The following is a 15749-nucleotide window of genomic DNA, read 5'->3' as shown; positions in this document are numbered from 1 at the left end:
CGGAACAGTTGTGACATATCCAGACAACAGGGTTTGAGGCATAGCATGAACCTGAAATAAAAGGAGAAAGGCAAATGTATTACAGGCGAACGCCTTGAGAACCGCATAAACCCCCGAGGTGTGCAGAAGTGGCGACGTCATTTCTGTACCTGATGGCGGACGGATCATGTGACCATGGCTGTCTGGTGTTTTAGCCTCAGGCATCTACGCTTGTACATCTCCCCTCTGCAGGATTTAACAGCTTTGAAGAGACCTCGCGACAATGGTCAGCGCTCACAATATGCAATATATCTCTGCTAAATGCTCAACAAGAGAAAAACTACGAGGCTTATTATTCTCAATGAGATCTCTTCTACAATGAATTCTGTCTCCAATATATGACGTCTGTCGGGAAACTACATGCTAACTCTTATACAGCAAAGCAACTACGGCATCGAGAAGAAAGAGGCAATTCTCGAAAGTCATCACCAGGATGCTCGTCCAGCGAAATGGCAGACGGGTTTACATTTCCGATAGAACTATGCATGTTATGAGCCTATCAATTCAAAGCATGTGCTCCCAAAGCTCTAGGATATCCACCTCCAATCATCTCTGTCCTGCTATTTAGCGTCCACCCGGCTGTATAATAGTCAGCAAAAGACTCATGTGAATGAACGAGCTATACATACTCCTCCCTGGGGACCACCGGGTCCGCCATGTCCACCCTGGTGTTGTCCAGGGCCACCCTGTTGTCCGAAACCTCCCTGACCACCGGGTCCGCCGGGGCCACCCTGGTGCTGGCCACCTTGCTGCTGTCCCTGGAATCCACCCTGGGGTCCTCCAAACCCAGGGCCGCCAGGGCCACCCTGCTGCTGTCCTTGGAATCCACCCTGGGGTCCTCCGCCGGGACCGCCAGGGCCACCATGGGGACCGCCGGGACCTTGCTGGTCGCCGTGATTACCGTGGTTCCCGTGGTTCCCGTGGTTCTCGTGCTCGTCGTGCTTGTCGTGGTGGCTGAAGAGACCCATGGTTGATGATGGTATGATGAAGTGGGGAGGTGGTAGATTGATGAACAGTGAGATCGAGATGTTATTTGAATGTGAGTATAATTCTGGAAGAAAAAGGATGGAGGGGTTACAGCTGCCCTTTATAAAGACTGAGTGGCGTCGCCGATCAGAATAGTGCTAAGACGCTATGAGCTGAGCCTAGTCTTAGACGGGGATGATGGCATCACATCACGTACGACTTGCCGATGTGGAGTATCAGAAGCCTATGATTGGGACGTACTGGGTACTCCCTCCACTTGGTAAGAGTATCGATCGATGAAGACGTAGCCAGACCCTAGATCGATTCGCCGTCCTTATTTAATCTATTGATGACTCCATCAATATATATGTCTAAGCATCGGTAGAGTTCTAGCTTGCAGCTATTCAGTGTCAATTCCAATATGAACAGCCAACTTTGTAACATAATATCAGCATTTGCAGATTATCTTTGGGGGCCTGTCGATTGCTGCTCAGTCTTCCGCTGCTGGGCTTGGCGTTGTCGATGCGTACGTACGCCTCTCCACAGCTCCAGCCCTACTCCGGACTAACCATCTTATTGCCAAAATTCTATCGCCCAAACCCAAGAGCCGTTCTCGGACTTAATTGCCGGTATTTTTTTAGCGTCGGTCGTAGTCATCATAAACAGTAAGTGGGTGTCAACCTCCGGGGCCGTGGACCAACCAGCTTGCCAGATGGGCACAGCCACTGTGGCTTGTTCGTACCGCTACATTATAGGCCCATCAGCTAGCCACCATCGGGTTAACTAGACCATCTTTGCCATCATCGGCGATTAGACAGATAAACTACAATATAGGGTTCTGACAGATTATAATTTCAACTACGGAGTAAGTCCTCGCTAAGTAACCCAACCCCATTCGGGTGTTATAGCTTACCACACCGTGACGGAAATAGTGGCAATTGTACCTTTTGTTAAAGATTTGCATACAAAAGGTACATATGGCTAATCATCAGTTTCTCGACTCTCGAAACAGATAGGAAATTTACAGTCACTATCCGAGGCTTTATATTTTCTACAATGAACGATCCATAAAGAGGTATCGTATAGCTATAGCGCGAACAATTGTTGCAAGTTGTTCGAAAACTTCGCGCTATAGCATATTGGACCCCTACGGAGTAAGTAACTAGTGAAGAGGGATATGCGGATATGCACGATGGGCAGTCTGGCCTAGCAGACAAGACGAGAGCGACATAGCAACACCAACCATCCAGGGAGGTCAGCTAGCAAGCATGGGGATCACACAGACCGTAGTAGACATCCTTATCTCCTAATACAACAACATCCTGTAAACTCCTTTTTCATTCTGTGAGTGGTGACTGGTCTAGCTTCTCTCCTCTAGGATTCTATGTAGTTGACATGGAGGCTATTCTCTCCCCGCCTGAAATATAAGGCCACTACTTGAGGATTCCGCTTTCCCCACTAGTACCGCCTTCCTGATTAGGTGCGACCTTGTATTCTGCCATATAATCTGCCACAAAATAAAAAGACATGCATTTTGATCAGAAAAAAACGTATATTCTACCTGATTCCTATAAATTTAACCCCTTAATAATAAAGAAGTTGATATGACAACAGTTACTTTATTTTGCTACAGGTTTACATACAAATTGCGACTGTCTTGCTACTACATATTTGACGAAAGCGATATATAAAAATAGAAGGCGGTGTGAAGTGCGATAGATAGAAGTGTGGTACCCGAATGGGGATTGGTTGCTTGGCAAGGACCGGGTATCGAGGGAAATACATTAGCGGATGTTGTTATATTGGGAAGTCAAGCAAGTAGACTGTCACGTAGCTATAAAGAAAAAAAGAAATTCTTGGTATTCGTCTCACGAGCACAGAAATATATATGTACATTCTAAAAAGGTCGCGAATCGAATCAACGCTATAAGTTACAGCCAAGCGTCTATACAAAAGGACGTATCCAGCCACGGGCTAAGGCAAGGCCATGCTCATCTCGAGTTGTTGATATCCCTTTGGATTGTGGAGATTCTTGTGAGCGGATGGCATCAGATCGACAATCAAAGAGAGGATATAACCGGTGAAGACAAAGGCGATGACTATGGAGCGGATTAGTATAATATCAGGCAGTGGACAGGCGAAAATCATATGTATACTCACCCCATTCAAGAGTAGCAGCCATGTTATTCTGGTTGTAATGGGTATGCTCCGTGACCCGGAAGACAATAATGAGGGCAAGTTCAACGACAATGAACGAAGATTTGATAAGAAAACTTGTCATGAGCATGGGCTGCCGCAGGGCATGTGCGATGCCCAGATAGATATAATCCAAGCACATCAAGGCCGCGCTGACGAGAAACCCGACACTGGAGCTGTCAGTACATTGTGACCTATAAGTATACCGGATATATCGGGTATAGCGTCTTGGCGAGGGACATACATAAAGATTGTCACGCAGACATCGTGCATGAAATGGTGGGCGATATTGTCGAGGACGGAGAGCATAATCAATCCGATACTCCCGACAACTGTGAAAAGGAATGAACCGTGCGTGCACGCTTTGCTGATGTATGACTTGTTTTGAACATGTTGGTAGAAAGAGAGGTTTAGAAGTAGGACTGTTGTGATCGATCCGATCATGAATAAGGGTTTTAAATCCTGGGCTCCAATATCTGAAATGAATCTGTTCAAAGATGTTGGTTAGATCTTGGCATGATTGAGGATGACCAAAGAAGGCAAGTGCTCACGGTATATTCTGACCAGGCTTCATCAAGCCATATCTCGGTTCACCGATCATAGTCCAGTGGCCTAACATGGTGAGTAGCATTGCTAAATCCAATGTTAGCATATTGCTCAATGCGATCGTGGAAAATACAAGACCTCACCTAGCCAAGTGGACGCGGCTACGGCCGGAAAGACCCAGGAAGGGAGGAACATTATAATGTGTGCGTATAGCTAAAGAGTGTGGTTTGGAGCAGCAGTCATAGTCTTGTTATAACGACAGTATCAAAGAGCACGGGCTGGTGAAGTTGGATACCAGCCACATCTCTTTACTCAAGTAGTTGACAAAGAGAGAAAGTGATCCATCCTTAGGTTGGGAATCAGGCAACAAAATATTGTGCCTGTCGATCCCTGCCCCTATGACGAGGGTCAGTTATGGTATGTGGGTCTATTAAGGAATTGGCAACCCCTTGATCGTTGTTTCGTGTAAGAAGCACATGTTTCGTACATGAAAGGCACAAGCCGGGTTACAGAATTAGCACAAAGATGGTGTATTTATGTCGCTTTCATGAAACTTGGGAGGTAGATAATGAATTTGGCATGCTTCGACTGATATCTATGCGTAGAATGAAAAATCAGATTGCTTGTTGCTCCACTGAGCTCCATAAAAAAAAGGGAATCGAGAACCTGGTTGCATATCCTTTAGTACCATTGGTGGGGCCAGGGCTGGGATATGTTTGTCGACATTGGCAAAGCAAAGCATCATGTACATCGCACCGTTTCGCACGTATTAAATGTGGAGATGGAAGTGATCGCCTCGTGGATGATCAAAGCTTGTATTCTCATTGTACCTGTCGCCTGTAGTGTATCAGAGTTGCATCAAAGGCCAATGTATATCCCTTGGCGAGGATGGAAGGGACTGGGGTCTGAAAGGAAAGTCCTATGAGCATTTCGCGGGTCTCAAATCCCGGTGTAGAAACGAGAGCAGCCGAGAGCAACCGAGAACAACCGCCGCTCTCATGACTACGGCTGTACCTGTAACATGATCTCAGGTACCGATTTGGGAGAGAAACCAATAAGCACGGAGTATCTGTCTTTTGATACTAGACGTGTCAAAGGGGCATATGTGAGGAAGTAGACAGGGTTAAGAGGTGGGACCCAGGATACACCTACATGAGTTCGATGCTCATGATGAGGTATCTGGCTGGCACGCTGTTCCGACGTTTCAACCTGTTTTGACAGCACGGCAACTTCCCGATCGGACAAGGGGCTGGGGTCTGCTTTGTTGGCCGGTAGGGAATGCAGTCAGTAGAGGTACCTAGACTGAAAGGTAGCTGGGAGCTGTTCTAGTGATATGTCAGTGACTGTAATTCCAGGTCCATGGTTTGGCGCCTGTGTTGGAGCTCTATTGAAATGAAACTTATTGATAGCGTGGTGTTCGGTTCAACCAACCGGCTGTCCACTAACAGCTGAGTAGGCACCGGCACCGGCATGGAGTTGCCGAACGTGTACAGGAGTAGTGAGTGGTGGAAGACCGAGGGGTATTACATCAGTGGGGCAGTGTTGACCCTACGGCGAGATTTCAACCAAAAACCGATAAGAAACGCAGATGAAGATAGTTTATCTAGCAGTGCAAGGAGTTTTAAGGAGACAAGTGATGGCAGCAAAAACAACTTCAATAAAGAATGCCTAGGTGGCTGCCATCAGGGGGGAACAGTGGGCCGGCCGGCAAGGGCAAAATGTGATGCGACCTATGGACGCGTCAGTCAAGACGCGACTTGTTTTGAAAAATTTCTTCTGAAGTTTATAGATTGTCTAGCAAGATCATAGAACTATCTAAGCGTCATCTCTTCTCTAATAGCCACCGACATGGGTAACAAGTAGTGAAAAGACTCAAGATACTCGAGGGTGACCGAAGTCTCCCATCGAAGAATCAAATTCAAACTCGAGGACTCAAGAGTCAAGGAGCTGAGGCAGTAATGTTTCAAAAATTCCCAAGCGTGCGGTAAGGCTCGCTTGAAGCAGTCAATTTGGTAGTTTTCAACTAGCAAAAACACGATCTCGGATGTCTCCTCACTGATACGTGTAAAACCCATGCACTAGGATGAAGAAGAAAGAAAAAAGAGGACCAAGTTTGGGGGGGAGACCACCTATTTATATTTTCCTACTGGCTGAAGGCAGCAGCAATGAAAAGGTTGGTGACGAGCTCGGAATAAAGGATATTCCGAAGAAAAATAGCCGTGTGCAGCCGTGGATATCCGGAAATATCGGAGTTAGGCGGAGAAACTATGAAGCCGAAGCTAGATGTGATATATGACAAATACGGAAGGCGGTATGTAGTGCCAAAATAACGCCCAGGTTACAGGGCTACGAAAGTCTACGATGCTGATGTAGGGTCCAGGGAGGTTTACATGGTTACTCACCGGGATTCTTGGCCTGAAGTTCACTAGGCCTGAGGATATACCAAGCTATGGAGTGTAGACTTGAAGAAGGGCAGATTCTTGTGAAATTTGGTGTGAACGCGAGGGGCTGTGTACCGGAAGCTGGAAATGAATAGGATAATTTGTATGCATGTATGTAGTGTATGACTTTTAGCTTCATTGATGGAATATGCGTGCTCATGCTGCTCATCTACTATGTACCAGGCCTGGGCAAGATTCCCTATTGCTCCATAATCACTTGCCATTCACCTTCGGAGGGGTTGAATCACGTGGAAGATCACCGGGAACAGCTTGTCTCTCAGTTTGATTTCGCCCGGTTTTCTCTGACGGTTGTCTCTATTTCGCTGCATCGTTTTGGAACAAAGATTTGTATTGCCTCAAAAATTTTATATATTGCATCCGGCGCCGAGATAAAGAGCTCTTATCTGAAGTTCTCCACATGGCGAGACTCGGTAACCTCTCCAGTCACCTCCGAGCATATCAACCGAAACCCACCTGCGATGGAAGTAGTGCAGAAAGAACACAGCCGACTCCTCAAGAGGACCGAGGGCTCTCAGGGCATCAAGAATGTTCAGTCTGCAATCGATTCACTTCAGTCTGCTCGCGATGCCATAGCTGCTGGTCAGTAGTAAACGTGCCCCGCCGGGTTTCTCAACTGACGACGTCGATTTCTCCCCAAATAGATCCATCCACTGCCTCTGCCACTCTAGCCACCCTTCAGAACTCGGTTAAATCATCCTTTGACTCTATCAATGACAGCTTGAAAGAGACTCACAGTGGTCTCAACAAGTACACCAAATCGCTAGATAAGGTATCCAGAATACTGATCGTCCATGCGTTACTACCAATCTAACATCTGGAACAGCTGTTTAAAGATCGACCACTGCCTAGCACCGACGATGATGACCTCTCTTCACACGAAACCTTGATCAACCGCGCCATCGCCATGCATCTCCTTCGCGAAGGTCAGTTCGGCGTGGCCGCCACCTTCCTCTCCGAGATTGCCGAGGAGAAGAGAATGTATCCAGTCTCTCAGAACGAGCGTGTACCGACCAATACAACTGCGAGCCTGCTCGATATTGACGAAGTTCCTTCGACCGAGATCCGGAAACAATTCGCCTCGATGTACTATATCCTACAACAACTACAAGAGAACAGGAACTTACTGCCTGCGATCGAATGGTCGAGAGAAAACCGCGAGGCGCTGGAAGCCCGAGGCAGCAACCTGGAATTTGAACTCTGTCGACTGCAATTCGTATGGCTGTACCATGGCGGAGCGAACAGCCAGCGAACCGCAAGCGGATGGCTAGCAGCGCTCGAGTATGCACGGCAGGAGTTCCATCTCTTTGTGCCTCGGTATTTGAGAGAAGTTCAGCAGCTAGTGGGCGCAATGGCGTACTCGTCCAACCTCAGCGAGTCGCCATATGCAGCTCTCTTCAACAATACTAGCTCGGCCTGGGATGACGTAGCTCACTTCTTCAATCGCGAGTTCTGTTCTTTGCTGGGTCTTTCGGCAGACTCGCCGCTGTATATTGCTGCTACGGCGGGCGCGATCGCTCTGCCGACGCTATTGAAGCTACAGACGATCATGAAGTCGAAGCGGACGGAGTGGACTTCCGACAACGAGCTTCCGGTAAGGAACCCTCTACTCCTTGTACGAATCAACACTAATATCTGTATTTTTAGGTCGAAATACCTCTCCCTCCCCAATATCTCTTCCATTCTATCTTTGTCTGTCCGGTTTCAAAGGAGCAAGCGACCGATGAGAACCCTCCTATGATGATGCCATGTGGACATGTCATTGCGCAGGAATCGTTGAAACGTCTGGGCAAGGGTAACCGGTTTAAATGCCCGTATTGTCCTAGCGAAAGTCACCCCAAGGATGCCAAGAAAGTATTCCTGTAGTGTAGGTCTTTCCCTTTCTTTCTCTTTCTTTCCCTGTCCTCATATCTCTGGGTATTTTTCTTTCCATGGCAAACAGCGATGAGACACGTCTTCAGGGACGCCGGGTCTTGCCAGGGGCGTTAGCGTCGGCGTTCAGGGGCTTATATGTTGCGGCATTGCAATGCAGGTCCATTCAAAGCTGTACGAAGCACTGCAATCTAATTCAAACCTGACATCGAGCATAAGCAAGTTCAAGGTAAAATAACAATCTCACCATAGCTCTTTCCCAATGGACGTATCAATTACAACAAAGAAAGCATCAGAATCTGCGTCAATAATCCACAATCCACAACTATTTCCCAAATAGGAAATACCAATTTCCTTTGTCTCGATGGCGGCATCTGATTGGCCAAATCTAGGCCCGTGACTACGCGCCGATTTGGCGACTTAAAAAACCCCTTTACGCGGTCGAAACTAGCTGTGACGCGTCTTTTGCCTAGCTCTACCCCTCTACGCTGGCTAATTAGAGCTATTCAGTCGATCATCTGTATGCAACCCGTCCCACGTCCTGTAATATGCACAGAATACAATAATAGATGTACGATGTGACTTGTCTCCGTAACAAACGGGAGCTTGCAGTCCTCTCTGTCTTTTATAAATACTGCCACATCTGCCCCTGAATCCATCCACAGCTGTCTCTATATTCTCCCCAATCCCGTCTCCTATCCAGACCATAATATAATAGCAATGTTGTCCAAGAGAACACCAGAGACTCCAATTCCTGGCCGGTATCGCGCGGCAAAGGCTTCAGCTTTCACGCTCCAGTCGCGCCGGGTTCCTCGCGACAGAACCAAAGATCGAGTGCCTAAAGACAAAGAGCGAGATAACTCTGGCTCTGGATCTGGTTCCGGCTCAATTCGGAGTAAGACTCGACGACTTGAGCAGCGTCGAAGATTTGACAAACCCCCTGACGTAACGTAAGTCCATGCCTATGTATCTCCATCTCCATCTGCATCTGCGTCTATATTCAATCACCTACACCACCAAATATTGATCCAACCGCTAACCCGACCCCCAGAACACCCCCAACAAGTCCAATAGTAATGCTCCGCGTGGGCCCGGAAAACCGCCTCTTCGCTGCCCACGAAGCCATCCTCTGCGCATCGCCCTTCTTCGCCACGCACTGTACAGCCCAGACACCGGACCCGAATGCGCCACGGCCTAGACTCCCCCTCCAACCGGCAAGCAAGCGCATTGACCTCCCAGACGAGCAAGCCGAAGTTTTCTCCTGCGTCCTCGAGTACCTCTACAAGGGCGACTACTACCCGCGGCTGCGACACAACAACCGGACCCAGACATGGGAGCTGGAGGACGCCGATGCGGGCGTTGGCGCAGGCGCCAGTGGAGAATTGGGACAGGCGACGGCGACGGTGTTTCATCATCGAGCGCAGGGGGTAATATTGCGGGATACGGCTATTTAGTAGGTTGATTTCTTTTTCTTTCAATTGTTCTCATTTAGCTATGAATGTGTGTGTACTAACGTATGTTTCGACAGCTGCGCAGCAGAGAAATACAAACTCCCCCGTCTCCAGCGTCTCGCGCTGCGTAAGCAGGGCCTGCACACTGGGATCCAGTGCAGCACGATACTTGCAAGTGCTCGGTTCGTGTATGACAACACGCCGGATACGGAGTCGAAGCTGCGGGCGCATTACCTTGCGCTGATTGTGCGGTCGCGGAGCACTTTTATGCGCAGTGGAACTATGCAGGCGGAGATGGAGCGTGGGGGAAAGTTATTTTTTGATCTTTTTGTTGCTCTGTGTAATCATATGGTGAGTTTACTTTTCTTTGCGCTTGGCGAGGGATAGCTAATTTGGTCTACGATATAGGATGACCCTACTGGTCAGTCGGTTGACAGTTCAGCTGTTACCACTCATTGTTAGAGATGGTCATAGTTCCGGATTAAGGTGGGTTGTTGGCTTTTTGACTAATCGCGCGGTTTTCGTCATTTTATATCGCTGCTGGCAGTGTTTCATACCCGTGTACCACTATGTTTCGATACCTACAGAATGAAGAGCATGAATCAAGGTGTAATTCTCGAAATGATTGATTCGTAAATTCGTAAAGATAGGATCTAATAATAGTCCAGCTAGCCCAATTTTGATATATCTCGTGTACTAGGCCAGCGTGGACTGGGTGACACTAATTAAGCTGGCGCTCCGATCCGACCGATGACCAAGTAGTTGCTATTGTGCAATGTGTATCGCGTCAGGCCAAAATTCTTCGGCAGCAGTGTTAGCTCATGAGCCTGAGTATCCTGGTATGTCGAATAATATAGCTGCATGAATGTAAGTCATAGCCGGATGTGTGTATACCTGACCACTTTGAAGGTCCTGGCGACCAACGAGGGAGTTGTCCATGAGCATTAGACGAAATGAGGTTCAAACACGTTGCAGTGCATTGCCACCCAAAAGCGTAATTAGACACCTGTGCCCGGGAAAGCACCTCCCTTGCTCAAGACGATGATGCCTCGATCACGTGCAATGTATCCTTTCATGAGTCCCTAAGGAGGCGACATGTCAGTAAGCACTTACGGATTGATTATACTCGTCAGCCTACCTTGTAGATGAGATTGGAAAGCAGACACTCCACCTCATCAATATCGATGCGCGACCGACCACTTGTAGAAGTACCCACACGGAGAGCTGCGGCAAATTCATTCACATGCACACGAGTACGCCGAACCGGAGATTGACCCTCCTTGGGTTCGTCGAAACCACCAGCGAGGAAAACTTTTCGGAAAAGGTTGCGCAAGGCAATGTCACGTCCACGTTCTAACGGCAGGTAGATACGTCTCTTGACAAACTCTTCCTCGCCGTCAGACATAGCCTGGTCGAATCCAACCAAGTCGCCTTTTCGGATACAGTTCGACAGAGACCGGAAAAGCTTCTCGAGTCGTGGGAATGGCGCGAGAAGCTCCTTGGTGGGGAGTGTGTGTGTGGTCACCAGGTGACAGGGAATAAGATAGGTAAGAATCAATCTGATAGTGGTTAGTGAAAGCCCATCTATAGCTGGAGGGCTACTGACTCTCGATTCTTGGTTGCGTCTCGATGACACATCTTCCAAGCCCACGTTAGATGTTCTTCAGCCTATAATGCAAATAATCAGTCCTGGTAATGGTCCACGGACACAGCTCTTGCTAATACCTCTGGGTAATTCTCATCCAAGAAGTGGATGACTCCAACGTAATATTCGAAGGTGACAATGTGAGCTTTAGGGAATGCTTCGGGAGAGGGAAGATCAGCCGATGAGGCTTTGATGGCACGGAGCAAGTTTTTGGTAAGACCGACGGAGTTGATCTAAAGGAGAGAGATGAACATTTTCCGAGCAACAGTGAGGTCGACATTTGGTACCTTGAAATACGTCTTGAATAGGAGATTGGTCATGTTGTAGATACCCCACTTACGGGACTCTTCAGGGGGCGCTCTGGGTCTGATCAGCAATGGAACAACTCAAATAATCCAACCATATCCTTACCTATCACTCAGGCACAGAGTGAACATCCGGTTAATGACCCGAGCAGCCTCCTCCAAGTTCGCATTCTTCTCAACATCGGCTACGATGTCATCCTGGAACCCAAATCCAGCGGAGCCTTGGGATGCTGCTTCAAGATCGGCATTGATCGCGAAAGTACGCAAGTACTTCCCGACTGTGTACAAGCATGGCAATGTCCAAGCCGGAATGCCGGCAGAGCCCGAGTATCCTCGGATGAGGGCATTGGCGACCTTTTTCCAGGCATTGAAGACTGTAACAACACTAGCACCCGGAAGGTGATCTTCACACCGAAGTATTTCGCCTATAGCTTCCCAGTAAACAGCAAAGATGTCAACCCAGGCATTTTGTTCGGCCTTCGGCAATTTCAGACTTTTCCCATGGAAGAGAGCGTAGCTGAGATCCTTGGATATGTATTCGGCGTTGGAGAACTGGTAAAAGGAGCGCAGCCGATCGCGATCTTCAGACGGCGCGATCGGGGTGAGCACAGCAGCTAATTCCGGGCCGGACCCGTTGAGGTATGCGTTCTTGAATGCGGTCGGGAGAGAAGTCATGGTGAACTACCCTCTGGCGAAAGAGCGCGTTGATTAAATTGATTGTCAATTTATGAGTTGAAAAGAAGCATTCGAGGTGGGGAAAGGTTGAGATCCGAACTGACCAAGACAAGCAAGAGTCCATACTTTTGGAGAAGGCATGTGGGGAAGGAGAGGCAATGTGGCTGGTGCAATGTGGCGGAAGGGGAGTGGCGCAGTCAGATGGCTAAATGGGACTAGCGCAGAACGGAATGCCTCCACTCGCTTAGGGCAAGGGCGGCAACCCTAAGCACAATTGGAACCTCACAATTCTCATTTTCCATCGACGGCACACTAACGACTCATCCACCACAGCGACAATCACAGTGAGTACCTACCGCTTGATTTTATCGGAGATTTATACTAACATTGAACTCTTCCAGATGGGTGAGTGATTTCTATTCCCTTCCCGATACCCCAGGACTTTTTTTTTTCGAGACAACGGTGTGCGCATATTGGTTGGACGAACTTGAAGACGAAAAGAACCCCACGATATCGCATGATGCAATCACAGAAGAGGAGGACGGAATGGCGAATCGATGTCGCTTGGAAATGTTTATGAAGGAACGCACAACGCTGTCGATCAGGGCTACGCATGGTTGAATCTCGAAGTTTTCAATATCCACATATCACCCTTGCTCTTCTCGAATTCTCGCCAACCTGCATCGCGCACCGTTTCATCTCTCGAACTGAACATCTGGGCAATTGGAATATCCACTAGGAACTATGGCTGACGGATTCCCAGGGCGTCTTACTGAGTACCAGGTCATCGGGCGTCACCTGCCCAACGAGGCGAACCCCACGCCCAAGCTGTACCGCATGCGCATCTTTGCGCCCAACACCGTTGTGGCCAAGTCGCGTTTCTGGTACTTCATGTCCCAGCTCCGTAAGCTCAAGAAGGCCAACGGCGAGATCGTTTCCCTGAACGTGGTATGTTGGGATTGAATATTCGAGGATATGGAATGGTACTCATCGTCTCGTGTCTAGATCGACGAGAAGCGTCCCCTCAAGGTCAAGAACTTCGGTATCTGGATCCGCTACGACTCGCGCTCCGGTACCCACAACATGTACAAGGAGTTCCGTGAGATGAGCCGCACCGACGCTGTTGAGGCCCTTTACCAGGACATGGCTGCCCGTCACCGCTCCCGTTTTGGTTCCATCCACGTATGTTGCGCTACCCGAGCCTTCCGACAATGACCACATTCTAATGATTATTTCCCTGCAGATCCTCAAGGTTGTTGAGATCGAGAACAATGACAGCATCCGCCGCCCCTACATCAAGCAGCTCCTCCAGAAGGACCTCAAGTTCCCTCTGCCCCACCGCGCCGGTGGCAAGGTCGGCAAGAAGGTCTTCGCCTACTCTCGCCCCTCTACCTTTGCTTAAATGTGATGTTTCGGGTGTTGGGTTTGGAGTGTGTGGATGGATGACTGTTTATGGCCATAGCATGCATGAAAGATGGTCGTGTGGAAACCACCGCCCCGCTCACGGGCGAGATGGTTGGATGTCTCTAGTCCCCCGTATGGTGGCATCTTTAGGTTATTTTGAAAAAATCATCGGGTTTCTTGAATTATTCGAGTTTCAGTAGCACAATGGGCATACATGGAGAGTGCTTATTTGATAGATGCCAACACATCATTTCGGATGTATCAACCTACAATGAAGGCCTTCTGATTCCTTTCAAATTCTGCCCATTCACAAAGTGGCCGTATGGTTGTATACAAGGTAGTTGCAAATCGCTTACTACTGGCCATATATTTCATTACAAACTAGATCCATATAACTAGATCCATGAGGATCAATGATACATATCAAATATTGGTCGATCTCATCCCCCTCTTTCCATTGCAGTTTCAGTCTTGAAGTAAGGGTTTCTTTAGCCGCGCCTGGGACCGGCCCTGGATGCCTTGTATATGAGGCATCTACAGGCTATCTTCAACTGCCATTTTAGTTGCAAGTCTTTGATTGGACTGGCAATAAAGACTAGTTATTTGAAGTATCTTATGACTATCTTCAAGATTACTTAAACGGTCTTTACAGAACCTTGGAAAACATTGGTATGTACAGGTGTCCAGGAACTATTGTCATTCGAAATCAGGTCGGGAGGGAGCTGTCCGCTTTCGCATATGTAATCCAATTTCTTCGGGGCCTTCCCAAGTTCCTCGTTTCCCTCTTACCCCATTCCCCAATTCATTGCAATCATGTTTGCTCGTCAATCTTTCCGTTGTGTGCAGCCCTTGAAGCACGTAAGTTGAAATAGGTTCTCGATTGAATCCTCATACTAAAACCATTCAATCAGGGTTTCCGCAAATACTCTGCGGAGGCCGCTCCCAAGAAGTCCAACTTGGCCCCCATCTACGTTGGTGTGGGCCTCGCCGGTCTCGGTGCTGGTTTGTACCGCTACAGCACCGGCGCGGTCGCTGAGCCCAAGGACCGCCCTAAGGTCTTCAACGGCGAGGACTGGGTTGATCTCAAGTTGGCTAATATTGAAATCCTGAGCCCCAACACTAAGCGTCTTCGCTTCGAGTATGATGATAAGGAAGCTGTCTCTGGCCTTCCTGTTGCTTGTGAGTAGTCTGACTCCGAGTATGGTTACCAATCAATCACTAACAGAAATTTAGCTGCTCTGTTGACTCGTTTCAAGCCCGAGGGTGCCGAGAAGAACGTTCTCCGTCCTTATACCCCCACTAGTGATGAGGGTAGGAAATCATAAAATGCGACTTATTTTTCAATTGCTAACACATAGCAGATATTCCCGGTTACCTTGAACTTGTTGTCAAGTCCTACCCCGGCGGCCCTATGTCTGAGCACATCCACTCTATGAACGTCGACCAGCGCCTGTCGTTCAAGGGTCCTCTTATCAAGTATCCCTGGGAGGCCAACAAGCACGACCACATTTGCCTGATCGCCGGTGGTACTGGTATCACCCCGATGTACCAGCTCGCTCGTGAGATCTTCAAGAACCCCGAGGACAAGACCAAGGTCACTCTGGTCTTTGGCAACGTCACCGAGGAGGATATCCTCCTGAAGAAGGAGCTGCATGATTTGGAGAACACCTACCCCCAGCGCTTCCGTGCCTTCTACGTCCTGGACAAGCCCCCTGCGGGGTGGACCGGTGGCAAGGGTTTCATCACCAAGGAGCTGCTGAAGACCGTCCTGCCGGAGCCCAAGGAGGAGAACATCAAGATCTTCATCTGTGGCCCTCCCCCCATGTACAAGGCTATCTCCGGTGCTAAGGTCAGCCCCAAGGACCAGGGTGAGCTCACTGGTATCTTGAAGGATCTGGGTTACAGCAAGGAGCAGGTCTTCAAGTTCTAGATTATTGTAGAATATTTAGCTAGAATATGTCGCTAGTTGGCTATGCGACAGGATAGCCATGTATATTGGTGCATCTGGTTTTCAGCGTGTTGCCATGTCTCTGGCTGGCTTCGGACGTCATATTATAGAAGAAATACATTTTGCTTCCAAATAGATAATCATGTTTATCTGGCATTTGTATTTATCTCTGTAGCATGGACAATGATAAGAACTACATAAGTAAATATTAAGAGAGAGAACAAAACGCATGTGGACCATAAT

General features: G+C 48.4%; 7 protein-coding genes across 7 annotated transcripts; 5 read left to right on the top strand and 2 right to left on the bottom strand.

Moving 5' to 3' along the window:
* Window positions 1-649: 649 nt before the first annotated feature.
* N7518_008793 (uncharacterized protein) lies at window positions 650-997 on the top strand (the record flags this gene model as incomplete). Its single annotated transcript, XM_057189720.1, has 1 exon — window positions 650-997. One exon carries the CDS (start codon window positions 650-652, stop codon window positions 995-997), a length of 348 nt encoding a protein of 115 aa, XP_057041423.1.
* A 1982-nt stretch (window positions 998-2979) lies between these two features.
* N7518_008792 (Frag1/DRAM/Sfk1 family protein) lies at window positions 2980-3942 on the bottom strand (the record flags this gene model as incomplete). The annotated part of the gene is made up of 5 exons (XM_057189719.1): window positions 2980-3104; window positions 3166-3371; window positions 3446-3688; window positions 3753-3834; window positions 3891-3942. The coding sequence occupies 5 exons, from the start codon at window positions 3940-3942 to the stop codon at window positions 2980-2982; spliced, it is 708 nt and encodes a 235-aa protein (XP_057041422.1).
* Window positions 3943-6346: 2404 nt separating this feature from the next.
* Window positions 6347-8072, top strand: N7518_008791 (ubiquitin-protein ligase RMD5; the record flags this gene model as incomplete). The annotated part of the gene is made up of 4 exons (XM_057189718.1): window positions 6347-6788; window positions 6851-6978; window positions 7033-7800; window positions 7854-8072. 4 exons carry the CDS (start codon window positions 6347-6349, stop codon window positions 8070-8072), a joined length of 1557 nt encoding a protein of 518 aa, XP_057041421.1.
* Window positions 8073-8798: 726 nt separating this feature from the next.
* Window positions 8799-9991, top strand: N7518_008790 (BTB/POZ domain-containing protein; the record flags this gene model as incomplete). Its single annotated transcript, XM_057189717.1, has 4 exons — window positions 8799-9028; window positions 9130-9531; window positions 9607-9880; window positions 9938-9991. The coding sequence occupies 4 exons, from the start codon at window positions 8799-8801 to the stop codon at window positions 9989-9991; spliced, it is 960 nt and encodes a 319-aa protein (XP_057041420.1).
* Window positions 9992-10527: 536 nt separating this feature from the next.
* On the bottom strand, window positions 10528-12154 carry csn12 (the record flags this gene model as incomplete). Its single annotated transcript, XM_057189716.1, has 6 exons — window positions 10528-10611; window positions 10668-11088; window positions 11136-11197; window positions 11255-11407; window positions 11462-11534; window positions 11586-12154. The coding sequence occupies 6 exons, from the start codon at window positions 12152-12154 to the stop codon at window positions 10528-10530; spliced, it is 1362 nt and encodes a 453-aa protein (XP_057041419.1).
* A 172-nt stretch (window positions 12155-12326) lies between these two features.
* N7518_008788 (60S ribosomal eL20 domain-containing protein) lies at window positions 12327-13556 on the top strand (the record flags this gene model as incomplete). Its single annotated transcript, XM_057189715.1, has 5 exons — window positions 12327-12350; window positions 12403-12502; window positions 12918-13102; window positions 13160-13336; window positions 13398-13556. 5 exons carry the CDS (start codon window positions 12327-12329, stop codon window positions 13554-13556), a joined length of 645 nt encoding a protein of 214 aa, XP_057041418.1.
* An 815-nt stretch (window positions 13557-14371) lies between these two features.
* On the top strand, window positions 14372-15488 carry N7518_008787 (cytochrome b5 reductase family protein; the record flags this gene model as incomplete). Its single annotated transcript, XM_057189714.1, has 4 exons — window positions 14372-14416; window positions 14470-14737; window positions 14792-14869; window positions 14920-15488. 4 exons carry the CDS (start codon window positions 14372-14374, stop codon window positions 15486-15488), a joined length of 960 nt encoding a protein of 319 aa, XP_057041417.1.
* Between the last annotated feature and the right edge of the window lie 261 nt (window positions 15489-15749).

The sequence above is a fragment of the Penicillium psychrosexuale genome (genome assembly GCF_028828465.1).
Source record: "Penicillium psychrosexuale strain IBT 29551 chromosome Unknown utg000004l, whole genome shotgun sequence".
NCBI lineage: Eukaryota > Fungi > Ascomycota > Eurotiomycetes > Eurotiales > Aspergillaceae > Penicillium > Penicillium psychrosexuale.
This window is presented reverse-complemented; position numbering and strand designations above follow the sequence as displayed.